Genomic DNA, 26,996 nt, shown 5'->3' on the forward strand with positions numbered 1-26,996 from the left:
TTAGAAAAAAGCCCAAACCCTAGCCCTAATACAACACTTGAGTTTATTTTTTTACACCGTTCCTCGTGTGGTATAAGTTATTAGATGACTTTATTCTTCGGGTCGGTGCGATTACAGCAATACCGGATTCATATCGGGTTTTTATGATTGACTGCTGTCACACACTAAAAGACGCTTTTTTTTTTGCAAAGACTAGTTTTTGCATCGCCATATTTTGAGAGCTATAATTTTTCCATATTTTGGCCAACAGAGTCAGAGACTGCTTGTTTTTTGCAGGACAAGTTGACGTTTTTATTGGTACCATTTTTGAGCATGTGACATCTTTTGATCGCTTTCTATTCCGATTTTTGGGAGGCAGAATTAACAAAAACCAGCAATTCAGGAATTGTTTTTTTTTATTTATTTATTTTTATGCCGTTCCGCGTGTGGTAAAATTGATAATGCAGCGTTATACTTCGGGTCAGTACGTTTACAGCGGTACCGCATTTATATAGTTTTATGTTTTGCCTCTTTTTACGCAATAAAAACTATTTTCTAGAAAAAACTATTTTTTTGCACCGCTTTATTCTGAGAGCTAGAACTTTTTTATTTTTCGGATGATGGAGCTGTGTGGCAGCTTTTATTTTCAGGACAAGATGATGTTTTCAGCGGTACCATATTTATTTACGTTCGTCTTTCTGATCGCGTGTTGTTCCATTTTTTGTTTGGCGGTATGATGATAAAGTATTTGTTTTTTGCTTCGTTTTTTATTTATTTTTTTTACTGTGTTCACTAAAGGGGTTAACTAGTGGGACACTTTTATAGGTCAGGTCGTTCCGGATGCGGCGATACCAAATATGTGTACTTCTATTGGTTTATTTTTTATTTTTTTCAGAATAAATAAATATTATGGGTTCAATATATTTTTATTTTTTGGGGTTTATTTTTTTTTTCAATTTTTTTTTTTTTTTTTTTTAATTTTTTCACTTTTCTTTTTTTCATTCTTACACATTGTCCCACTATGGGACTTTCACTTTTTGCAGCCTGATCGGCTCCATGACATAGAGAGCTGCCGCTCCCTTTGTCATGCAGCCTGTCAGCGCTGCACACAGGGAAGACATTACTTTGGTCATGTACTGCGCATGATGTCCTGCCTCCTGGTGACCCTGATGTTGTCATGACGACACTGTGTCGTCATGTCAACATCCGGAAGCCGCTGCAGACATCGCTGGACGCTGGCAGGAGAGGTGAGTATAGTGATTACGATCGAATTTGATCACAGCATTGCTGTGGTTAATGTGCAGGGAGTGGTTCGGGACCGCTCCCGGCACATAACACCGGGTGTCAGCTTGTGTGCGGGCGTGATCGCAGCCCGCGTAATAGTACGTAGCTGGCCCTATAGGCCCAGGGCGCAGCTACGTACTATTACTGACAAGGTTGGAAAGGGGTTAAAATATAAATCTGAAAATTGTGATGTGCATTTGTATACAGCCCCCTGTAGTCTGATACCCCTAAATAAATCCTGAGAAACCAACTGCCTCCATAAGTCACATAATTAGTAAATTGAGTCCACATGTGTGTAATTTATTCTCTGTATAGCTACAGCTGATCTGTGAAGGCCTCAGAGGTTTGTTGGAGAACAATAAGGCTGAAACAGCATCATAAAAAACAAAAAACACACCATAGCCCAAGCTCTTAACATTTCACAGAGCAGTGTTCAATCCATCATCCAAAAATGGAGAGAGTATGCACAACTTCAAACCTACCAAGACATGGCCGTCCACCTAAACTGACATCCCAGTCAAGTAGAGCATTAATTAGAGAAGCAGCCAAGAGGCCCATGGTCACAGTTCAGGTGTGAAAATTTATCCACATGAAAATTACTAGTCGTATACTCCACAAATCTGACCTTTATGAAAGATTGGTAAGAAGAAAGACTTTTTGAAAGAAAGCCATAAGAAGTATAGTTTGCAGTTTGCAAAAAGCCATGTAAAGGGCACAGCTAGCATGTGGATGAAGGTGCTGCAGAAAACTAACACTGCAAATCACCCTGAAAACTCCATCCCCACCATCAAACATGGTGGTGGCAGCATCCTTCTGTGGGGACGCTTTTTTTTCAGCAGGGACATGGTCAGAGTTCATGGGAAGATGGATGGAGCTAAGTACAGGGCAGTCCTGGAGGAAAACCTGTTTGAGGCTGCAAAAGACACTAGACTGGTGCATAGGTTCACCTTCCATTAGGACAACGACCCTAAACATACTTCCAGAGCTACTATGGAATGGTTTAGATCAAAGCATGTTCATGTGTTTGAATGGTCCAGTCACAGTCCAGACCTAAATCCCATTGAGAATGTGTGGAAGACGTGAAAATTGCTGTTCAGACACTCTCCATCCAATCTCCCTGAGCTAGAACTAGTTTGTGAACAAAAATGTGCAAGTAAGTCTTCCTCCAGACGTGCAAAGCTGGTAGTGACATACACCAAAAGGCTTGCAGCGGTAATTGCAGTGAAGAGGTGGTTCTACAAAGTATTAACTCAGGGGGGCTGAATACAAATGCACATCACAATTTTCAGATTTATATTTTTAAATGAATTAGAAAACCAATATATCATTTCCTTTAACACTTCACAAGCACTTGCTACTTTCCCATAAAATACATCTAAGTTTGTGAGTGTAACAGAAAAATTGTGGAAAAGTTCACTGGGTAGGAATACTATTTCAAGGCACTGTAGTAAATGTTTCACTGTCATGTTTAGGTGCAGCATTCTATGCTAACTAAAGGAAATCTGCCAGTAGGATAAACTCTCCTAAGCAGTCTACATGGGCATGCAGGTCAATGAAAGTTGAATAAAATTATACCTTTAGGTCTGCTACCTGTTGACTTATTCGAGAGTAATTCACAATTTTCTTACTATGTAAATTAGCTGTTAAGATCTATACGTTGGACACTTATCTCCCTGAGAATCTGCCTTTGCAGGGGGAGTTACGAGTGTGAGGCATGTAATAATAGACAGTCTGCTCTCCTGATCTGCGTCTCGCAATGGTAACGCCGCCTTTCATTGAAAATAATCTCTAGCAGATCTGGCCTATAGATCTTAACATCTCATTTACATATTAAGAAAAACATGAGTTTCTCTGGAATTAAACACCGGATCCGAGACATCAAGTTATCATTTCATTCAACTTTCTATGGCCTGCATGTCCATATAGACTGTTTAGGAGGTTTGATCCTACTCAGATTGCCCTTTAAGGATGGGTTAGGAATTTTTCTTTGTCCAGAGATTATAGTTGCATACTGTATTGACAGTATGTAGTAAACTCCAAAGCCTCCCCTAGTGGTAGCAATAGGCAGAATTATGCCTTTTAACCAGATAATAACCAAGCATCTTAAATTTACAGCCCTTGGTCCTGCTTTAATTCTACACCATTGTAAATTTATGGCACTGGATTAAAGTTCCTATTCTTCCAATCTAGTGGAAGCAGGTCAAGTTTTTGGCTGTCAAACACAGTTGGGAACCCTGGTGAGATGACAGAAAATAATATTGCTTCTGTCTTTTGCCTGCTACCTAGTCCTCTGTGCCGATGCTTCTATAGGACCTGACAATCACATGATCGCCATAGATCTGCCTAACATGGAGGGGAGGCAAAAATGAAAAAAATTCTCCAGTCATTAAGGTTCTTTCAGACCCAAATCATTCTTCCAGATGTCCCAAACATATTGAAAGGCGCTTCATCAGATAAATGTAACTTCACTACAGCCCTCTGCAGCCCAAACCTTGTACTTTCTGGTTATTTTAAAATAAACATCAGCTGAAAATAAAAATTGAGACAGTCTCCATTGAGCAGAGCTGATATTTTCGGTGAATAAAGATCTTTTTTTTATTTTTGTTTTAAATCTACTGGGTAGGGCCCTTAGCCATTGATCCTTGGGGGTATTGCACTAATACTAGCAGTGCTGCTAACTTCTCTTTTTCTATTTAAAAAAAAAAATTATTTGTCCCATGGTTTTAAGATGTGCCACCTTCCTGCTTTTACTTACATTGACAAGCCTTTCAGCCTTTCCAAAATTCCCTTGATTTTACAACTTCAATACTATATTGTACCATTTAAAGGGGATTTCATTCAGAATGTCTTATGATCTGTGGTTGAGATTGGCCATGCAGCAATTTCAGTAGAGAGCTGACCACTGGAGATTCCTAATGATTGTGAAAGCAGGGGAGGAAAGTCACACATGGTCAATCTTGTCCTGCAAGGAGTTGCTCAGACACAGGGCAGGTACAACGTACCTGTTGATAAGTCATAAAACATAGTGTTGGGAGAGTCCCTTTAACATTTGTACAGAGGTCGAGAGACTGAGATGTGTGAGGCAGCAGGCTTGTTGATGTTACATGTTTGCTGTACACCTGTCAGGAAGCGAAGTCAGCTCACTGTGTGCTTGGAATCTGATCTACAATTAGCTAAGATTATGTTTTATTTTATAGGTATCTGTTCCGCAGTGGAAACACTGAACATCCTGGAGACTTGTTAATAAACGCAACTGTGGATGTTTTACCTTACCAGGTATAATAATTCCTCTTTGCTGAACATTTCACACAGTGTAGTTTAGAATTACTATGCATAGTGTGTTGCTAACTTTAGTAAATACTTTAGAGCTTGTTATAAAGTCTAGAAGGGCAATTACAATTCTGCATGCTTCCAAGCTGTAATCTCCTAGCATTCCATGCTTGATAAACTGGATTCTAGTAAGTGTAGTTTTTACACTTGGAATTGTAAGTAATCTGATATATTGGTGCAGCTGAACTGTAGGTCATGTACAATTAGGTCCTGAAATATTTGGACTGTGATACAACTTTTGGCATTTTAGCTGTTTACCAAAACATATTCAAGGTACAGTTATAAAATAAATATGGGCTTAAATTGCTGACTCTCATCTTTAATTTGAGGGTATCCACATTTCAGGGTTTATGAATTACAGCTCCTTTAATATGTAGCTAAGGGGACCAAAAGTAATTGGACAATTATCTCAGAAGCTCTTTTATGCGCTGCATCGTTTTTTCCGTCATTGATGCATCATCAGTTAAGCAGGTAAAAGTCTGGAGCTAATTCTGTGTGTGGTATTTGCATTTGGAAGCTGATGCTGTGAACCAACAACATGCAGTCAAAGGAGCTCTCAATGGAGGGGAAACAGACCATTATTAGGCTGAAAAAGGAAGAAATCAATCAGAGAGAATAGTACAAATGTTAGGAGTGGCCAGTTTGGTACATTCAAAAAGGTGAGCTTGGGAACTCAAAAAGGCCTGGATGTCCACAGAACACAATAGTGGTGGATGATCGTAGAATCCTTTCCATGGTGAAGAAGAGCCCCTTCACAACATCCACCCAAGTAAAGAACACTCTCCAGGAAGTAGGCGTTTCAGTATCTAAGTCTACAATAAAAAGAAGACTTCATGAGAGCAAATACAGAGGGTTCACCACATGGTGCAAACCATTAACCAGCCTTAAAAATAGACCAGATTAGACTTTACCAAATAACAGCTAAAGAAGCCAGCCCAGTTCTGGAAAAGCATTCTTTGTACAGATGAAACTAATATCAACCTGTACCAGAATGATGGTAAGAAAAAAGTATGGAGAAGGCTTGGAATGACTTATGATCCAAAGCACAGCACATCCTCTGTAAAACATGGCGGAGGCAGTGTGATGGCATGGGCATGCATGGCTTCCAATGGCACTGGGTCACTAGTGTTTATTGATGATGTGACTGAAGACAGAAGCAGCCGGATGAATTCTGATGTGTACAGGGCTATACTTTCTGCTCAGATTCAACCAAATGCAGCAAGGTTGATTGGACGGCGCTTCACAGTACAGATGGACAGTGACCTAAAGTATACTGTGAAAGCAAACCAGGAGGTTTTTAAGACAAAGAAGTGGAATATTCTTCACTGGCCAAGTTAGTCACCAGATCTCAACCCCATCGAGAATGCATTTTATATGCTTAAGACAATACTTAAGGCAGAAGGACCCACAAACAAGCAACAACTGAAGTCAGCTGCAGTAAAGCCCTGGCTAAGCATCATAAAGTAGGAAACCCAGTGTTTGGTGACGTCCATGGCATCCACACTTCAGGCAATCATTGCCTGTAAAGGATTCTCTACAAAGTATTAAAGATGAACATTTTATTTATGGTAAAGTTAATTTGTCCAATTACTTTTGAGCCCCTGAAATGAAGAGGTTTTGTAGAAAAATGGTTGCAATTCCTAAATGTTTCAAAGGATATGTTTGTTCAAACCCTTTTTAATTAAACCTGAAAGTCTGCACTTCAATTACATCTCAGTTGTTTCATTTTAAATCCAAAATGGTGGCATGCGGGTTCTAAATCGCAAAGATTCAGTCACTGTCCAAATATTTCTGGAACTAACTGTATGTGTAAGTAGGATTGTCAACTTTTCCATTGTGAGTGCAGATTATTACTATAATATGCTTGCTATTCAACTGAGAAGAATACAAAGTAGATGGTTGTCTGCTGAACGATAATTCGATAGATTGTTAAGCCGGCAGCCATCTCAACCGGCCTTCCCACACACAGGAGAATTCATTCGGATAAGCACTCCAGTGTTATTTTTGAGAGCGTCACCACCAGACAATTGGTAGTCTGAAATTGGACATGCCCGATCTACATATCAACAAGCAATCAGTTGTTTGGGTTCTCCATACACATTAGTGTTTGCCCAACACGTCAGGATCAGCAAGTTCAGCCAACACTAGTCTAAAATGTATGTGTTTCTCCTCCCAATTGTCAATTTCGGCTGGGTGCCAAGCACAGTATGAAACTCCTTGATATCCAGCTCTGAGAAATGAATAGTGTTAGCTCTTGTTCTCTTCTTAGTTTAAAGGGGCTGTTCACTACTGGACAACCCTTCTGAATGCCTCCAGTGTGCTTAATAAATAAGAGAAAATTAGTAGAGGAAGCCCTGGAAAATATGTATTCTTTTCTCTTATTTTATTTAAGAAGCACTCCCACTAAGTTTTTATACATTGAATGTTTGTATATGCATGTTATGTAATGTGAGTGTATTAATATACCGTATATTTTGGATTAGAAGATGCACTTTTCCCCAAAAAATTTGGGAGGAAAAAGGGGGTGCACCTTATAATGCGAAGTTACGGTATTTTACCTGGGGGCGGCGTCGGTGGAGCTGGGTCACAGACACAGGAGTTTGGCAGCAGCTGCTGCAGGAGTTGGGCGATGCTAGGGGCCCCGTCCTCAGAAGAAGGGTCGCTGATTCAGGATGACATGGGTGGTGGCGGCGGCGGTAGTGGGGTGATGCTGTGGCCCTGTCCTCAGAATAAGGCGGAGGTTCCCTATCACGTACATAGCCCTGTGGTGGCCTTCGGGAAAATGCTCGCCGGAGCATGCGCAGATTGAAATCTCAATCTGCGCAAGCTTCAGCGGACATTTTCCCTAAGCCCACCGCAGGGCTATGTAAGGGATAGGGAACCTTCGTTCACCGCCAACTTCTTCTGAGAACGGGGCCACAGCATCGCCCCACTCCCGCCACCACCACTGCCGCCCAGGTCATTCTGAATCAGCAACCCTTCTTCTGAGGACGGAGCCCCGCAGCACCGCCCAACTTCCGCCGCCTCCACCACCAATCTCCTGTATTTGTGACCCTGGCGCCTGTGCCCCCCCTCCCCCCAGGTAAAACAGATTATAAGGCGCATCAATTTAATTTAAAAAAAAAAACATTTTTTTCCTATTTTGCACATTTTATAATCCGGTGCCTCTTATAATCTGCAAAATACGGTACTTACCTACCACCGCTCTCTCCGATGTCCAGCACTGTTCTCTGCTTCTTGGTGATATCACTGAAATTGCAACTACCTGGCTCACTTACCTCTCTATGCTGTAATTCTCACAATAAAAGCCTATAGAGCCTTGTTCTGACGCTCTATAGACTTACATTGTAAAAGTCACTTCTGGGTCATGCAGGACATAGTGTGACCCAGAGAGTCTGCAGAGCTGTAGCATTAGTGAGAGAAGAAGTCTGTGCTGGACACCGGCAAAAGCAGCGATTTTAGGTAAGTATATTAATACACTCACTCTATATCACATGCACATATACACACATTTATTGTATAAAAAAACTTAGTGGGAGTGCTTCTTTAAGCATACTGGGGACATTCAAAAGGGTTGTCCAGTAGTTGGCACTCCCTTTAACTCTGTATGGGCATGTTATTACTGTCATTGTTTAAAATATCTCCCTTGTGAAAATGTTACTTTAATCCTGCTAACATTGAAAGGGTGGTTCTTATTTTTAGAAAGACATTTGGGATTTAGGCAAGGAAACCAAAGCCAAGCACCTTTCAGATGCGTTTTTCAGAATAGGTAAGATTCTGGTCATTTTGTCTTTATATTGTATTCTTATCAATGTAGATTTAAAATTATTTAGACCCCATCAATGATTCCCTGCTTACTTGCTTGATATGTCTTTGTACCTCAGCCAAACAGGCATTGTGTTTCTATGGACAGCTAGAGATAAGTGGCTACCAGATATCTTATGTAGCCATTTATAATGACCACTGAACGTATGAATGCAACCCCCTTTTCTTGCCCACTGCACACAGCCTCATAAGAAGGTAAATGGAATTGTTAGCTTCCTAAATCTAGTGTTGATATTGGAACTATGGAATTACTGTCCTATATAGTTCTTTGTTTCTTCAGCATAGGACATTGCGCATACTCCCTGTAGAATGCTTGAGTTCATATATAAAATAATGGAAATGGAAAGCTTGGTCTTTACCTTCACTTTAAAATGTGGACTATAATTTGCTATTTGTCTGCTCATCTCTGGTAATAACACAAAGCCAATAGACGTCCGCCTATTATCATATAAAATTTAAAAAAATATATATAGAATCAGAGCAAAATGTACTTTAAACGGGTTGTTCATTACTTTAATATTGATGACCTATTATTAGTATCGGTCAACAATATCAAATCAGTAGGGGTCTGACACTTATGTCCAACGCTAAGCTGGTACCAGGTCCTAAGGCTGCTGGAAGTCCACCGTGCACCTCCAGCACATCTCCAATTGGATATTGACGGCCTATCCTAAGAATAGGCCATCAATATCAAAGTCCTGGAAACCCCTTTGACTAAAATGCTTGAGACACTTTTCTGTTATCTTTTCCAAGGGAAATTTGAAGATGGAGTTGCAGAAGGACCTGTAGATCCTGGGCTAAATCCTATTTCAGCATTCCGACTTACCGTTTTACAGAATTCAGCAGTTTGGATCATCCTTAATGAGGTAAATACCAGCCCTAGATTTTATGGTGATGGGACAAAACTCTTTGTGCAATGAGAGATCTAGCTTAATTCTTTAATCTCTACTTTTAAGCTTGAATTGTCCTCTTGCCGATATCTTCCATACGTGTATGACATATGTGCATGTCTATGGAGCAGGTGTCTGATATATTACACAGCAGACAAGGCCAGTCACTGTCAAAATGGTCTCAAAAGCGAAATGTAGCAGTTTAATCACTTGGACGTTGCAGTCAATAGCTGTTTGACAATCTCCCATTCCTCCTGCCCATTGTGGGACATTAGTAATGTAGCGTACAGCAACAATGATCAAAAAAAGGATGTTCAGGTCCGCTTGTGAGACTAATAAATAATGTAAAAAAAAAAAAATACTAAAGTATTTTACAGTCTAAAAAAATTAAAAGTAGAAGTTCTAAAAAAAAGTTTTGTATTTTTTTTTTTTATCAAATCATGTTTTATTCTAAAATCAGATAAAAATCTAGCTCTAATTGGTACCACCGCATATGTAACGTCCCATAACTATACATGTATCACAATTTTTATTCTGCAGGGTCAATGGTGTAAAAGACAAAAGCAAACAAAACTGTGGAAAACCATGCCCAAATTTTCAGGTTTTGTTTTTGTGCGCTCTGCCTGATAAAAAAGAAATGGTACTAATGAAAAATATCTCTCGTTCCACAAAAAAATATGTCCTCATTCAGCGGTGTCACCCAAAAAAAGTCATGGCTTTCATTTTGGAAAATGTATTTTATTTTGAAAAAGTGATGAGACATGAAAAAAAAATGTACAGTAGTAACTGTAATTGCACTGTCCCACAAAATAGTGAGTGTAACAAAGAATTGCAGAATTTCCGTTTTTTTGTTTGTGTTTTTTTTTGCTATTTTTGCCTCCCAAGAAGTGTAATAAAAAGAAATGAAAATGCTAAATGATATTGGAAACTACAGCTCGTCCACCACCAAACAAGCACTTATATAGCTAAATCAAAGGAAAATTAGAAATAATAAGATATGTTGACACACTTTAAAAAAAATATATTTATTTTTGTATTTATTGACCGAAAGTAATAAAACCTAAAAGACTATGTACATTTGGAATTATAATAATCACACTGACCCACAGTATAAGGTTAGGAAACATAGTATGTATGCTGCACGATAAATGTTGCAAAATGTATTTATTTATTTTTTACCCCCAGAAAGAGTTAGAGAACCTTTAACCAAACTTTTTATGTTGACTTAGACGCAGGATGCTGGGTGGACTAAGGCATTTTTAAGTTTTTATTTTTATTTTTTTTTCATTTTACCTCTTGTTGAGGAGATATTGGCAATCAAAATGTTTTGCCCATAATGAATTAATGTTCATTACTTTCAAATGGGTGTTATGAGAGCGTTTTCATTGTGGGTGTGTACTTCTCCCTGTATGATGCTGACCAATCATAAGCCGGCAGCCACACTCAAAGGAAAGAAGAACATCTCCTACCATAGCTTGGAGCAGGTTTCTCCCTGTGTAAGATATGAGCTCTGATTTACAGGCGTAACCTCTTAGATGAGTCAGTGGGGGGACGAGTGGGGAGAACAGTGCAGCTGAGTTTAGCGGTGTCACATTACAAATCCTTATATCACCTCTCCTGATTACTGAGTGCATCAATAATTGCACTTATGTCTGCTGTATTTAGGCAATTTGCAATCGCTCTGCAGTGAAATCAGAGCAGTCTGTCATTATGTTTCACACAGTAGTAATCTGGGCTGCTCCTGTATGAGCTATAATGACAGCCTGCTCTGATCGTACTGAAGAGTGATTACAATAAGCCTGAACTCAACAAACATAAGTGTGATACGGACACTTTGTGCTCTCCGCTCCGGGCAGACAGTGTGAGGGTAGGTACAGTACAGCAGAGGTGACCTTGCTGTTAGAGATTATTGAAATATTTGTAATGTGACACAGCGAAATTCAGCTGCATTGCCCCTCCCCCTCACACTGAGTCATGCAGGAAGTTAGACCAGGAGATCAGAGCTGTATCATTACATCTTACACACTGGTAAATCTGCTATATGCTATGGTGGGGGCGTCATCTTCTTTCCTGAGTGTTGCTGCCTGCTTATGATTGGGCAACATTATACAGGGAGAAGTACACCACCACTTCCCCCCACCCACTTCCCAAAACTATCTGATAACAGCAACTTGGACTTAATTAGCATTAATTCATTAGAGGCCAAATACTTTAATTGCTAATCTCTCCGCAACAGAGAGGAGAAATAAAAAAAACCAAACGTTTTATCCTGCTCTACAGCCACTGTTACATAGTGTGTCCAGTTCAAAGTGAAAGATCCTCTTTAACTAATTTGTCTGGTATTATTGTCTGTTCCATAAGCAGAGAAGAATTAATATTTTGAAAAGTGTTTATAAACTAGAATAACATCTATTGTTAGAATTACTTGGGTGAACACAAGCATTCCAAAGTAATTTCCACATAACGTGACACATTTGATAAATGTAGCTGCTTCCTTAATGTGTAAAGTTCGAAACGAAATTGTTTGGACCGAATGTCTACTAATTTATACAAGCATTTACTCATTGTATTGCATTTTAGGTATGAGCAAAAAGATTTGCAGGGCCCTGGTCCAGTGGCCAAGTTGGTAATCCGTGGCCGATGGTTCAGAGCCCTGCAAACCTCTTTCAACTTGCCACCATCCCAGATAGCTTTTCTATTTCTATTAGTCGGCTTGGCGCAACATCACGCCAGGCTTATGTCAACTCTCTTTATGCTGAACTCCACGTTTCTCCAGGTTTCTTATGTCATCTGTACAGTTTTTATATGGTCTCTTTTGTTTTTATATTTAGATCCACATAAAAAAGGTACCGTTGGACTGATACGAATATTTTTCTACAAGAACCAATTCAAGAACTGCCATTTGTGAACAGACACCTGAATCTCATCACTGCCTGTTACATACATTTGCATGAACCTTCATTTCAGTGTTTTGTTTCTTTCCAGTTCTACCTCTGTGTAACATACTGTAGATAGAAGATTGTATGTATTCTTCTCATTGACAAAATCCCAAACCATTACACAGTATTTCTCAAAGGGGCCATAGATTCCATAAATATTCCATAAGAAAACCTTAGAAAACATCTCTAATTTATGTCTTCTGACTACAGCCTGTTCAGTGCAATATCAGGATGTTACATGTACGTTCTCCTTGTACATTATTTTTTTTTTTTACAAAGACTGACTGAACAATACCATTAAAGCATATCACAGACAATGCATTTTGTGGAAGGGATGTAAGTAAAAGAAATCTATTTTGTTCTACTAATATGTGAATTTTGTAGATAATCAGGGACATAAATCTATAAAGAAAATATACAAATATATATAAAATCTATTCACACAACCTAATATATTTATGATTAATGAGAACATATTTGTGGTGCTGTACAGTGATTGATAGACTTCTTACACATTTGTCTGTATATATGACCTATACATGTGTTATATAGGGGAGAAACAAGCTGGCTCTGAATGGTAGTAAACCCAGTTTATATCCTATTTGTTTTTAAGTATTTTAAATTCAGCCAACAAAATTGTTTGTCATTCCATGTTATTGAGAAGAAATGTCTTTCTGCTGTCAATTCTTGAAATATGCAATGCCAAGTATACATTGAAAGGGGTAGTATATAAAATAATCAAAGGCCAGTCAGTATGAAAAACAGTTTACGCCAGCAAGATTATGTACAGGTTGCAGAGCCAAGACCAAGGCATCTAAGGGAATCTGCCAGCATAATTTAAGCCCCCCAAATTATGCATGTGCATGTAGCTCTTTCAAGGACAAATCTAGCAATACCTTTATATTGCCAGTCCATTCCTCCGTAATTGAGAAATCCGTGTTTGAGGCTGTAGATCTGAAGCCTCTGACACTCCAGCTCTATTCCCAGCACAGCAGGAGGAGGCGGCGCTGGTCAGGGAATAGAGCTGGAGTAGTCGAGGCTTCAGATCTTCATCCTCAGTTGCATATCCATTGATTTCTCCGGAACGGACTGACCATGTAAAAGTATTGCTGGACTTGTCTTTGAAAGAGCTACATGCACATATAAATAGTTTAGGGAGTGAAATCCTGCTGACAGATTCCATTAAGAAAACAGGGCCACTGTGTTCTGTAGAATTCCACCATTTAAAGTGTTTTTCTTTTTGTTTTTTTGTGGGTTTTTTTTCCGAAGAAACCGCACCACCTTTGTGCATAAGATGTGACTAGTATTGTAGCTTGGTTCACTTTCTGATGACTAAATTTGAAGGGGTTTTCCAATGAACAAAGTACATTTTAATTACTAGATCTTGGCATAATAATAAGTTCCACAATTGGATGTGTAAAAAAAAAAAAAAAAAAATGTTCCTGTGTCAAGATAATCTTATAAATGTGCCCCTGCTATGTACGGTCTTATTTGCTGTGCGTGACCCATGCAGAGCTTCTCCAATTATTGGTAAGCAAATACCACATTTCCTGTCCAGGGAAGGAAGCACCAGACAACATACAGACAACATAGCCGCTTCTTTCTGTGTGGTAACACATTTCCGTGTCTGTTTCATCACAGGAGCGAGTGTTTCTGCCTCGCCCCGAGCCCTCTGAGCTCACTATAAATCAAGTCAGTGACACATAAGCTCAGCAGCGCCCCCTAGAGCTCCTGCATCACTGATTGGAATTATGATGAGCTCAGAAGGCTTGAGACGCGGCAGAAACACTCACTTCTGTGACGAAACAGGTAGGCAAATGAGTTACCTCACAGAAAGCTGCATAAGCCACTGCTATGTCATCTGTATAGTCAGTTATCATACGTGAGTTATGCGTCCTTCCCTGGCCAGGAACTGTGGTATGTGCCGTCTGTGAACTGGAGCAGCTCTGCACGGTCAGACAAAGCAAATAAGACAGAAATAGCAGGGGCACATTTATAAAATTATTTGGCACAGGAACATTTTTTTAACACATTAAACTGTGGAACTTATTATTATTTCATGAGCTAGCAATTAAAATGCAATTTGTTTGTGGGACAACCCTTTTGAGGCTTCATGGGTCGGTCTGGTATTGCGGCTGAACAGGCATGGTGCTGTTTCTGGAGAAAAATGGATAATTTTATGTTCTTTTGAACAACCCCTTTTAAATTGATGAAAATGTACAGTTACAGCACTGGTAGTGGTACAAGGAAAAGGTGCATGCCTGTACTTAAAGTGTAACTGTCATTTCAGGAGTACTTGCAGCCGAATGTCTGTCTGCCTCTAGCTCCTCCCCTCCCCTCTCTCCATAGAATCTTATGAGCACTAGCTGCCATCTCCTATCACAGTAATAGCAATGTTTTTATTCAGTTAACACAGATTTTACTCTTTAATTGAAAATATTGAAAATGACATCAATCCAGGAGAAGAAAGAAGTAGATTTTTCTGATAAAATATATTCCAGAGTTTCTTATTTTCACGTGTACTATGGATTTGATTTATGGAATAAAATAAAACAAAGGTTACTCTTTAAGGGGATAATTCAAAGCGAAACCTAACAAGTTGCTGAACAGTCTGTCCTATCTTCACAAGTAAGCATACACTTGTGTAAAGGTGGCTATAGGATTGAGAATTAATTGGCCCATCAGACTGTTATTGTGTTAGTTTACTTATTCATATCACTTGTTTCAGACCAGTTGCAAAATATTCCATTTAACAACTTAATAAACATAATTACAAAATTTGCAGTGGATTTGTCACCAGATTTCACAAAACTACCCGCATTACTAAATGGGTTGTCCAGGTTTGGGACAAAAGTCTGCAGTAACTGTGACTACAGGCTGCTGAATTGTGACAGCGTGTGGTGCACAGCCATCATGAATCCCCGGGTTGAGGGTGCGGGCTGGAGATCACGTGACCACATGTATGTGATTTGCATACTTGCTTTCTAGACTTGTCTGGCTATTAATTCACTTTCATATAGAGAAGCCAAACCCATCTAGTCGGCATGTGACCGCAAGTTGCATACATGTGGTCATGTGCGAATACCGGGGAATTGTGATAGTGCGCACAGCGCATCACATAGAGGGAATGAAGGCTTTTATTCCAATCTTGGATAAACCACTTAAGTCGGTTAACTAGTCCTGATGAGGCCGGTATATTAACTTAGAAAAGCCATGTCTGACTGACTGAATAATCCTTTTTAAATGTTTTCCTGACAGATATTGATTTACTTTCAGGATTATACAGCAATTTTGACATGGATATTTAAAGTAAAGTATGTCAGCCTCATCAGGTTTGAAGCAATATATTTATTAATAGTGCATTGTATTGTGAAATCTGGTGACAGATCCACTTTAAAATGAAATCACCATGTGTTGGATAATGCAAAGATTAAGCATTTATGTTTCTTTGCAGACATTCTGGCATTTAATGAGTATTACCTTAAAGGGAATGCTTGTATTAATTTTAAGAAAAAAAAATGTTTCTAGGGGTCAAGTCAATTTATATAGAGTTATATATACAGAGTTATATTTTCACTGTTACGAAGGAGACTTAGGAGTCATGCACTAAGCCAATAGTAAAGCTTACATCATATGCAGTAAGTTATTCAGCTCCTCAAAGTGGCAGACAAAATTTTTATTGTTTAAAGGGTATCTCCATAATTTTTAGCCATCATTTTCTTCATTAGAAATATGAAATTTATTAATGGAAGAGGAAGCCGGGAGAATGGGTGGTCTGGTTGTTCTAGTAACTGTGTAAAGCAATACCTACTTTTCCTAAGCAAAAGGGTCTAACCACAGACTTTTGGCATTTTCTCTGTATAGTGCCAGTCCTGTTCTGGTACTGTGAAAAGAACTGCTATTTAGCTACTTACAATTTTACAGGTCAGTGTGACCCCATAATCCTATTAATCAATGGGATTTTAGTGTTCGGACTCCTTGTGAATAGCAAGTATCAGCATGTTGTCACATCATAGCAATAGATTTGGAAAACTCCCCCAAAGGCTATGCAAAACGTTTAAACTTTGTGTCATGAACATGGAACCCTTTAAAAAAATATTTACCAATTAATATACACATAATTGTGGGCCTATATCGATTAAAAGAACAATTTCCATGAATATTATCCTGTATTTGCATGTATACTGGAATATTGCCCTGTGTTTACCCGTTTGCCAGGATTGGCACTACCCCTCGCAAGTGCAGTTGGTTATAAGGCCTGGTATGGACAACTACTATACATTCTGTAAAGTTGATGAATTTGCAATGATTGCTTTCATACATTTTCGATGCATCCTCAATGTTAAAATGAAGTGTTACATAATAGAAAACTGAACCAATAAAGTGTTTTGTATTATTTGCAATATTGCTCAGTTTTAAAGTTATTAAACTCCACAAGTGTGAGAAAAGTGCCTACAAATGAGATATTCAACTCATAACACATATAAGGCATTATTGATATTGGCTGATGATTGAGTAATAACTTCTTTGCTATTGTTGAAGGGTTTATCTGTTTAACCAAAAATATTAACTTGCAACAAAGCTGATCAAATATAATTATGTTCAAAAATATTTGGACAGTGACTGAACTTTCATGATTTGTGCTCTGCATGCCACGAATTTGGATTTAAAATGAAACCACTGAGATGCAATTGAAGTGTAGACTTTCAGGTTTAACCCCTTCACGACCTTGGATGCACCCAGTACCTCATGGTTGGGAAGTGCTTCCCAACCTTGGACGTACTGGGTACGTCCAGGTGATTTTGCGTGCATAGGAGTTGTGAGCGCGCAATCACCACCAGTGTTCAGCTGATATCACAGCTGACACCCGGATTTCACTCCCAGAAGCGATGCCCACACTGCTCCCGCCAGCTTGATCCCCTAAATGCTGCGATCAATATCGATCGCAGCATTTAGAAGCCAAGCAGAGTGAGAGGGCTTCCTCCAATTGGTGCCCCCGTAACGTCATCGTGAGGGCATGATCTTTGCTATAGTAACCCAATGTCATCATGACATCCAGGTCACCAGGCTCTAGCAAGTTGGATCATGCGCAGTGCATGATCTAACTAACTCGTGTCAGTGCAGAACTGACAGTTATAAAGCATAGCAGTGCTCCTGCATTGCTATGCTTTATAACTGTGATCAGACTGCTGAAAGTCATGGAGGGACGAAGTGAAAACGTAAAAAAATAAAATAAAATCAGAAAATAATAAAAAAATATATATATAATGTATCCAATAAATTTTTATTTTTATGCAACAAAAAATAAATAAAAAATGTACACATTTGGCATCGCCGCAATGACCTGCCCCATCAAACTGTGACACTAGTTAACCTCTTCAGTCAGCATCATAACAAAAAAAGGGGGAGTGAGGCAAAAAAATATGCTTTTTCATCAGATCGCCAAGCAAAAAGTGGAATAAAAAACTATAAAAAAGATGAATGTAAATAAAACGGTATCGTCGCAAATCTTGTCCCGTGAAAAAACAAGCTGCCATAAAGCTCCATCAGTAGAAAAATAAAAATTTTATAGCTCTCAGAATAAAGCAATGCAAAAATAATTATTTTTTTCTACAAAATAGTTTTTAATTATGTAAAAGCTTCAAAACATAAACAACAATATAAATGTGGTATCGCTGTAATCGTACTTACACAAAGAATGAAGTTGCCTTATCAATTTTACCACATGCGGAATGACAAAAAAAAATTCCTGAATTGCTGGTTTCTGTTCATTCTGCCTCCCAAAAATTGGAACAGAAAGCGATCAAAAAATGTTTCATATGCCCAAAAATGGTACCAATAAAGCAGTCAACTTGTCTTGAAAAAAACAAGCCCTCAAATGACTGTCGGCCGAAGTATGGAAAAATTATAGCTCTCAATATAACTATTGCAAAAACTAGTTTTTGCAATAAAAAGCGTCTTTTAGTGTGTATGACAGCAGCCAATCATAAAAAAACTATATAAAATGAAGAATAAAGTAATCTAATTATTCAAACCACACGAGGAACGGCATAAAAAATAAAACCAATTCTTCACCTGCTGTTGATTTTTTTTTCATTCTGCCTCCCAAAGATCGCAGTAAGGCTTGGCTCACAATTTATCCTGCACTCTACACTGAGCTCTTACTCCGGGGTTTCTGTGTAAATTTCTGAAATACGTGATTCAGTCGGAACCCTATGTTGTGATTCCCGATGAGGAGGCAGATGGAGGCACTGTGGATGCCATCTGGCCTATGACCTGGCGGTGTCCGTATTTTTATATGTGCATAAAAGCGTGGTCCGCCACAGTTTTGTGCACTTCTGAAAAGGACAATGCTGAACAGAGGCCAGACAGAATCCAGAGTAATTCTGCTGCCTCATTATAGTGAATGGATCCCTCGCGTATTTCATCTGAATCACGTCACTCAGAGATTTAGATGGAAACCCCGATGTAAGTGCTCAGCGTAGAGAACAGGATAAATGTGATCCCAAACATTATGTAAAATTTTCCCAACAAATGCTTCAAATCAATGCACAAAAAAGCAAGTCCCCACTCAGGTCTGTCATCTGTTAAAAGAGAAACATAGGGGGCTTCCATGTTACTGGTAGTACAAAGGCTCCGGAAAAGCAAAAATTTTGCATTCAAAAAGTAAAATGGTGCACCTTCCCTTCCGAGCCTTGTTGCGTGCCCAAACAGTAGTTTTCCTCCACAAATTGTACTGTGTAATTTCTTCAGCTACCTTTTGTGAAGATACAAAATTTGGGGCTGAAAAGCATTTTTGTGGGAAATATGTGAAAATTTTATTTTTACGGCTCAATGTTATAAACTCACCACACATCTAGATAAGTTCCCCGAGGAGTCTAGTTTCCAAAATGGTGTCAATTGTGGGGGGTTTCCACTGTTTTAGGCACATCAGGGGCTCTCCAAACGTGTCATGGCGTCCACTAATTATTCCAGAAAATTCTGCATTCAAAAAGTCAAATGGCGCTCCTTTCCTTTCGAGCCCTGCCGTGCGCCCAAACAGTAGATTTCCCCCACATACGGGGTATCAGTGTACTTGGGAGAAAATGTATCCTAAATTTTGTTGTGCAATTTCACCTGTGTTCCTTGTTAAATTTAAAAAAAAATTTTTGGTCTAAAGTAAAATTTTTGTGAAAACAAGTTAAATGTTAATTTTTCCATTCCACATAGCTTCAGTTGCTGTGAAGCACCTGAAGGGTTAATAAACTTCTTGAATGTGGTTTTGAGCACCTTGAGTGGTGCAGTTTTTAGAATAGTGTCACTTTTGGGTATTTTCTGTCATAGACCCTCAAAGTCCCTTCAAATGTGATGTGGTCATTAAAAAAATGGTTTTGTAAATTTTGTTGGAAAAATGGAAATCGCTGGTCAACTTTAACCCTTATAACTTCCTAAAAAAAAAAAATAAAAAAAAATTTGGTTTGATGTAAAGTAGACATGTGGGAAATTATATTTAATAACCATTTTGTGTGACATAATGCTCTAATTTAAGGGCATAAAAATTAAGTTTTCGAAAATTGCAAAATTTTTTACATTTTTGGCAAATTTCCGTTTTTTTGTCACAAATACACGCAAGTCATATCGAACAAATTTTACCACGATCATGAAGTACAATATTTCATGAAAAAAAACAGTCTGGAGCGCATCATCGGATCTCGCTGCTTCTGAGAGTTATTAACTCATAAAGTAACTGTCAGAATTGTAAAATTTGGCCTGGTCATGAAGGTGAAAACAGGCTTGGAGGGTAAAGGGGTTAATTAAAGGGTATTAACAAAAATATCCTGTGAAACATTTAGGAATTGCAACCATTTTTCTACAAAGCCTCCTCTTTTCAGGGGCTCAAAAGTAATTGGACAAATTAACTTTATCAGAAATAAAATGTCCATTTTTAATACTTTGTAGAGAATCCTGTGCAGGCAATGATTGCCTGAAATTTGTAAGCCACGGACGTCACCAAAAACTGAGTTTTCTCCTTTGTCTTGCCAGGCCTTTACTGTAGCTTTCAGTTGTTTGTTTGTTTTGCAGCAATCAATCTTGCTACATTTGGTTGAATCTGAGCAGAAAGTATAGCCCAGTATTCTTCAGAATTCATACGGCTGCTTCTGTCTTCAGTCATCTCATCAATAAACACTAGTAACCCAGAGCCATTGGAAGCCATGCATGCCCATGCCATCACATTGCCTCCACCATGCATATCCAGAGAGGGCCGTTCTAAGCCTTCTCCATACTTTCTTCTTCCCATCATTCTGGTACAGGTTGATCTTGGTTTCATCTGTCCAAAGAATGCTTTTCCAGAACTAAGCTGACTTCTTTAGATTTGTTTTGGCAAAGTGTAATCTGCCCTTTCTATTTTTAAGGCTGGTTAATGGTTTGCACCTTGTGGTGAACCCTCTGTATTTGCTCTCATGAAGTCTTCTCTTTACAGTAGACTTAGATACTGAAACACCCACTTCCTGGAGAGTGTTCTTCACTTGCGTTGAGGTTGTGAAGTGGTTTTTCTTCACCATGAAAAGGATTCTGCCATCATCCATCACTGTTATTTTTCATGGACCTTTTTGAGTTCCCAAGCTCACCAGTGCGCTCTTTTTGTTGCAGAATGTACCAAACTGTTGATTTGGCCACTCTTAACATTTCTGCTATTTCTCTGATGGATTTCTTGTTTTTTTTTTTCAGCGTAATGATGGTCTGTTTCTCTTCCACTAAACGCTCCTTTGACCACATGTTCATGAATTCATAGCAACAACTTCAAAATTCAAATGCCACACTTGAAATCCGCTCCCGACCGTTTACCTGCTTAATTGATGGATTAGCCCATTAAAGAACGTTTGAGCTAATTCTCCAATTACTTTTGGTGCCTTTAAGAAGAGGCAGCTACATATTAAAGAGCTATAATTCCTAAACCCTTACTCCAATTAGGATGTGAATACCCTCAAATTAAAGCTGACAGTCTGCATTTTAAGCCCAAATTGATTATATACCTGTATCTTGAATATGTTTTTGAAATGCCAAAAATTGTCACTGTCCAAATATTTCTGGACCTAACTAGATATACTTTGGCACTTTAACTATAAAAACCTATATTAAAACTAGGTTAAAGGGGTTTTCCCCATGGACAAAAGTTGATTTTAATCAATAGATCTTGGAATGATGATAACTTCCAGAATTGGATGTGTAAATGTTCCTGTACTGAAATAATCTTATAAATGAGCCCCTGCTGTGTACTGTGTAATGGCTGTGTCTGACCGTGCAGGAACACGGTCTGATCATACCACAGCTCCTGCGCAGGGGAGGACGCAAAAGAGTATACAGACATTACAGCACGGGATCACAGCTGATGATTGTTGGAAGACCATTTCCGGTGCCTACCTCTTGAAGCTCATCAAGAGAATGCCAAGAGTGTGCAAAGCAGTTATCAAAGCAAAAGGTGGCTACTTTGAAGAACCTAGAATATAAGACATATTTTCAGTTGTTTCACACTTTTTTGTTAAGCATATAATTCCACATGTGTTAATTCATAGTTTTGATGCCTTCAGTGTGAATGTACAATTTTCATAGTCATGAAAATACAGAAAAATCTTTAAATGAGAAGGTGTGTCCAAACTTTTGGTCTGTACTGTGTATATATACACTACCATTCAAAACTTTGGAGTCACCCAGACAATTGTGTTTTCCATTTATTTATCAAATGAGTTGCAAAATGAATAGACGATATAGTCCAGACATTGACCAGGTTAGAAACAATGATTTTTATTTGAAGGAATAATTTTCTCCTTCAAACTTTGCTTTCGTCAAAGAATGCTCCCTTTGCAGCAATTCCAGCATTGCAGACCTTTTGGCATTCTAGTTGTTAATCTTGAGAAATTTCCCCCCATGCTTCCTGAAGCCCCTCCCACAAGTTGGATTGGCTTGATGGGCACTTTTTGCGCACCATACGGTCAAGCTGCTCCCACAACAGCTCAATGGGGTTGAGATCTGGTGACTGCGCTGGCCACTCCATTACAGATAGAATACCAGCTGCCTGCTTCTTCCCTAAATAGTTCATGCATAATTTAGAGGTGTGCTTTGGGTCATTGACCTGTTGTAAGATGAAATTGGCTCCAATCAAGCGCTGTCCATAGGGTATGGCATGGCGTTGCAAAATGGAGTGATAGCCTTCCTTATTCAAAATCTCATTTACCTTGTAAAAATCTCCCACTTTACCAGCACCAAAGCAACCCCAGACCATCACATTACCTCCACCATGCTTGACAGATGGCATCACACACTCTTCCAGCATCTTTTCAGTTGTTCTGTGTCTCACAAATGTTCTTCTGTGTGATCCAAACACCTCAAACTTTGATTCGTCTGTCCATAAAACTTTTTTCCAATCTTCCTCTGTCCAATGTCTGTGTTCTTTTGCCCATATTAATCTTTTCCTTTTATTAGCCACTCTCAGATATGGCTTTTTCCTTGCCACTTTGCCTTGAAGGCCAGCATCCCGGAGTCGCCTCTTCACTGTAGACGTTGACACTGGCATTTTGCGTGTACTATTTAATGAAGCTGCCAGTTGAGCTGTGAGGCGTCGATTTCTCAAACTAGAGATTCTAATATACTTGTCTTGTTGCTCAGTGGTGCAGCGGGGCCTCCCACTTCTCTTTCTACTCTGGTTAGAGCCTGTTTGTGCTCTCCTCTGAAGGGAGTAGTACACACCGTTGTAGGAAATCTTCAGTTTCTTAGAAGTTAAGGCTATTCCATGCAAGAAATTGCCAAGAACAAGAATAGACTGTCGAGTTTCACATGAAAGTTCTCTTTTTATGGCCATTTTGAGAGTTTCATAGAACAAACAAATGTAATGCTCCAGATTCTCAACTAGCTCAAAGGAAGGTCAATTTTATAGCTTCTCAAATCAGCCAAACCGTTTTCAGCTGGGCTAACATACACTGCTTAAAAAAAATAAAGTGAACACTTAAACAACAGAATATAACTCCAAGTAAATCAAACTTCTGTGAAATCAAACTGTCCACTTAGGAAGCAACACTGATTGACAATCAGTTTCACATGCTGTTGTGCAAATGGAATAGACAATAGATGGAAATTATTGGCAATTATCAAGACACCCTCAATAAAGGAGTGGTTCTGCAGATGGGGACCACAGACCACATCTCAGTACCAATGCTTTCTGGCTGATGTTTTGGTCACTTTTGAATGTTGGTTGTGCTTTCACACTCGTGGTAGCATGAGACGGACTCTACAACCCACAGAAGTTGCTCAGGTAGTGCAGCTCATCCAGGATGGCACATCAATGTGAGCTGTGGCAAGAAGGTTTGCTGTGTCTGTCAGCGTAGTGTCTAGAGGCTGGAGGTGCTACCAAGAGACAGGCCAGTACACCAGGATAGGTGGAGGGGGCCGTAGGAGGGCAACAACCCAGCAGCAGGACTGCTACCTCTGCCTTTGTGCAAGGAGGAACAGGAGGAGCACTGCCAGAACCCTGCAAAATGACCTCCAGCAGGCCACAAATGTGCATGTGTCTGCACAAACTGTTAGAAACCGACTCCATGAGGGTGGTATTAGGGCCTGACGTCCACAGATGGGGGTTGTGCTCACAGCCCAACACCGTGCTGGATGCTTGGCATTTTCCACAGAACACCAGGATTGGCAAAGTCGCCACTGGCGCCTTGTGCTCTTCACAGATGAAAGCAGGTTCACACTGAGCACATGTGACAGACGTGACAAAGTCTGGAGATGCCGTGGAGACAGATCTGCTGCCTGCAACATCCTTCAGCATGACCAGTTTGGCAGTGGGTCAGTAATGGTGTGGTGTGGCATTTCTTTGGAGGGCCGCACTGCCCTCCATGTGCTCGCCAGAAGTAGCCTGACTGCCATTAGGTACCGAAATGAGATCCTCAGACCCCTTGTGAGACCATATGCTGGTGCGGTTAACCCTGGGTTCCTCCTAATGCAGGACAATGCCAGACCTCATGTGGCTGGAGTGTGTCAGCAGTTCCTGCAAGATAAGGCATTGAAGCTATGGACTGACCCACCCGTTCCCCAGACCTGAATCCGATTGAGGACATCTGGGACATCATGTCTCGCTCCATCCACCAACGTCCCGTTGCACCACAGATTGTCCAGGAGTTGGCGGATGCTTTAGTCCAGGTCTGAGAGGAGATCCCACAGGAGACCATCCGCAACCTCATCAGGAGCATGCCCAGGCGTTGTAGGGAGGTCATACAGGCACGTGGAGGCCACACACAATACTGAGCCTCATTTTTACTTGTTTTAAGGACATTACATCAAAGTTGGATCAGCTTGTAGTGTTTTTCCACTTTAATTTTGGGGGTGACTCCAAATCCAGGCCTCCATTGGTTAATAAATTTGATTTCCATTGATGATTTTTGTGTGATTTTGTTTGTCAGCGCATTCAACTTTGTACAGAACAAAGTATTCAATGAGTATTTCATTCATTCAATCTAGGATGTGTTATTTGAGTGTTCCCTTTATTTTTTTTGAGCAGTGTACTTGTGCAAGGGTTTTCTAGGGTTTTCTAACATCCATTAGCCTTCTTACACAGTTAGCAAACACAATGTACCATTAAAACACTGGAGTGGTGGTTGTTGGAAATGGGCCTATATACACCTATGTAGATATTGCAATAAAAACAAGACGTTTGCAGCTAGAATAGTCATTTACCACATTAACAATGTATAGAGTGTATTTCTGATTCATTTAATGTTAGCTTCATTGAAAAAAAATGAGCTTTTCTTTAAAAAATAATGAAATTTCTAAATGACCCCAAACTTTTGAACGGTAGTGTATGTGTGTGTGTGTATATATGTATGTATGTATGTGTGTATATAATATATATATATAGCATTGTGCTTTGGGGCTGTTGTTCAGCAGCTGGAACTGGGGCTTTAGTCAAGGTGGAGGGAATTATGAACAATTCCGAGTATTGATCAATTTTGCATCCAAACCTTCAGGCTTCTTCTAAAAAGCTGAATATAAAAAGGAATTTCACCTTTTAGCTTGACAACAGCTCTAAGCATGCCTCCAAAATTAAGAAAAGAATGGCTTCACAGGAGAAGATTAGAGTTTTGGAATGGCCTAGACTTGAATCCAATTGAAAATCTGTGGGTTGACCTGAAGAGAGCTGTAAATAAGAGATGCCCTCACAATCTGACAGTGCAAGGAAGAGTGGGCAAAGATTGCCAGTTTTACATGTGCCATTCTGTTAGATTTCTATCCAAAAAGACCCAATGTTCTCCTGAGAGCCAAAATCATAAAGGATTCCATAGGCATATTGGGGTTTGCATATGAGTTTACAGTCTTTACCTCTGCCATTTCATAAGCCTCGATCATGGCAAGCAACTTTGGTCAGAATGGATGCCAGGATCAAGGGTTTTAGATTACAGGAGAGAAGTATCAACTGCTGCAGAAAAGCATGTTGTCAACCCTCCCCTCCTCACCCTTTGATTTTTGTTGTCTGGACCCATGAACATAGAGGGTCAGTTTAGCTCATACAACACAGGAGTGGTGGGAGTATAGAAAAGTTCTACCACCTTTCCACAATCCTGCTCTGATTCCTGTTTATCACTTTGATGTGGCCATAGGATGGCAAGGTTCAGTAAATTACACCTGAGTACAGTAATTTATTAGACGATGCTTGCAGAGATTTCATATTTAGTGTAGCAGCGGAGAGGTATCTGGTGGTCAGGCTGTGAAACACTGCTTGAATTGAATGTGAATTCACAGCCTGTTTTTCCTCCTTTGAGAACTCTATTGTCACGTAGTGACCAGGGACTGTGGGTACCTACACAATCCCTCAAACTAGGAGCACAATAGTCTATCCCTGTCCCCCGGATTATTCCTGAAGGTGGAGACTCCGGGTTCTCATACCTATCTATGCTCCTAACTTAACCCTTATCTGACCCCCCACCACCCCCACCACCCAGGAAGGTGAGGGGCTGAAGTGTATAGGAAAACCCTAGCCAGACAGACAGGAATAAAAGAAAACTACAATCCTACAAATACATTCACAAAACAACAGAGTGGGAAAAAGAGGAGGAATAGGAAGGCGAAACCAGTTGCGAGAGGATAAGGAAGAACATGCACACATACTCCACGCAGCAATCTCCAGAAAAACGTCTCCAACCGTCAACTCCAAACACAGAGCTTTCTCCTTCACCACCAAACCAGGAAGTAGTACTATCACTGGCAACTCCCAAGTGACAGAGGCAAGCATATATTCCATAGGGGAGTGGCCAACACAGAACAGCTGAGACAATTCAGGATGGAGAGCTCCAAGAGATCAACTGAACTGATTAACTCTTGCCATGACAGAGTAAGGAAAAAAACCTGCACTGTTTAATAGGATGGTACAGGAGTTCGTGTAACCAGATGCTGCAATCTTCTGGCCCCTCTCTGTCACGGTATTCCCGTGACATATATGTAACCCATTTGAGTAATTAGAGCATTTAGTGGAGCAGCAATTTGAGACATATTTGGTATCCACTGTCATCAATACCCAACTAATCCCAAAAATGCTCTGACCTGCTAGGGATTCTGTGTATATGGTGCCTTGTGTATCACAGAGACTGTATTTGCAATGATACAGTATGTTTGAAGTCTCATGAAATACAGTGACCCAGGAAGGCAACATTTTCCAGGCAAAATTGTAGCTTACTGGGGAATTCTTTACATCTCTCAGTACTCAAGAGGTAAAGCAGAAATATGC

The 26,996-nt window shown here is 39.7% G+C and overlaps 1 protein-coding gene across 5 annotated transcripts in view; it reads left to right on the forward strand.

The window, feature by feature from the left end:
• The window catches only part of MGAT4A (alpha-1,3-mannosyl-glycoprotein 4-beta-N-acetylglucosaminyltransferase A), an 81,974-nt gene extending 69,103 nt beyond the window's left edge, over window positions 1–12,871 (forward strand). For all 5 annotated transcript variants that reach the window (XM_073664888.1, XM_073664890.1, XM_073664885.1 and 2 more), the window contains 4 exons: window positions 4,461–4,539; window positions 8,296–8,362; window positions 9,172–9,284; window positions 12,140–12,871. In XM_073664888.1, coding sequence (XP_073520989.1) covers window positions 4,461–4,539; window positions 8,296–8,362; window positions 9,172–9,284; window positions 12,140–12,169 — 289 coding nt within the window. In that variant the 3' untranslated portion in view covers window positions 12,170–12,871. The remainder of the gene's footprint in view (window positions 1–4,460; window positions 4,540–8,295; window positions 8,363–9,171; window positions 9,285–12,139) is intronic.
• Window positions 12,872–26,996: the final 14,125 nt, after the last annotated feature.

The sequence above is a fragment of the Phyllobates terribilis genome, unplaced genomic scaffold, assembly GCF_046119375.1.
Source record: "Phyllobates terribilis strain yellow unplaced genomic scaffold, ASM4611937v1 Scaffold_2__4_contigs__length_985480577, whole genome shotgun sequence".
NCBI classification, from domain to species: Eukaryota; Metazoa; Chordata; class Amphibia; order Anura; family Dendrobatidae; genus Phyllobates; species Phyllobates terribilis.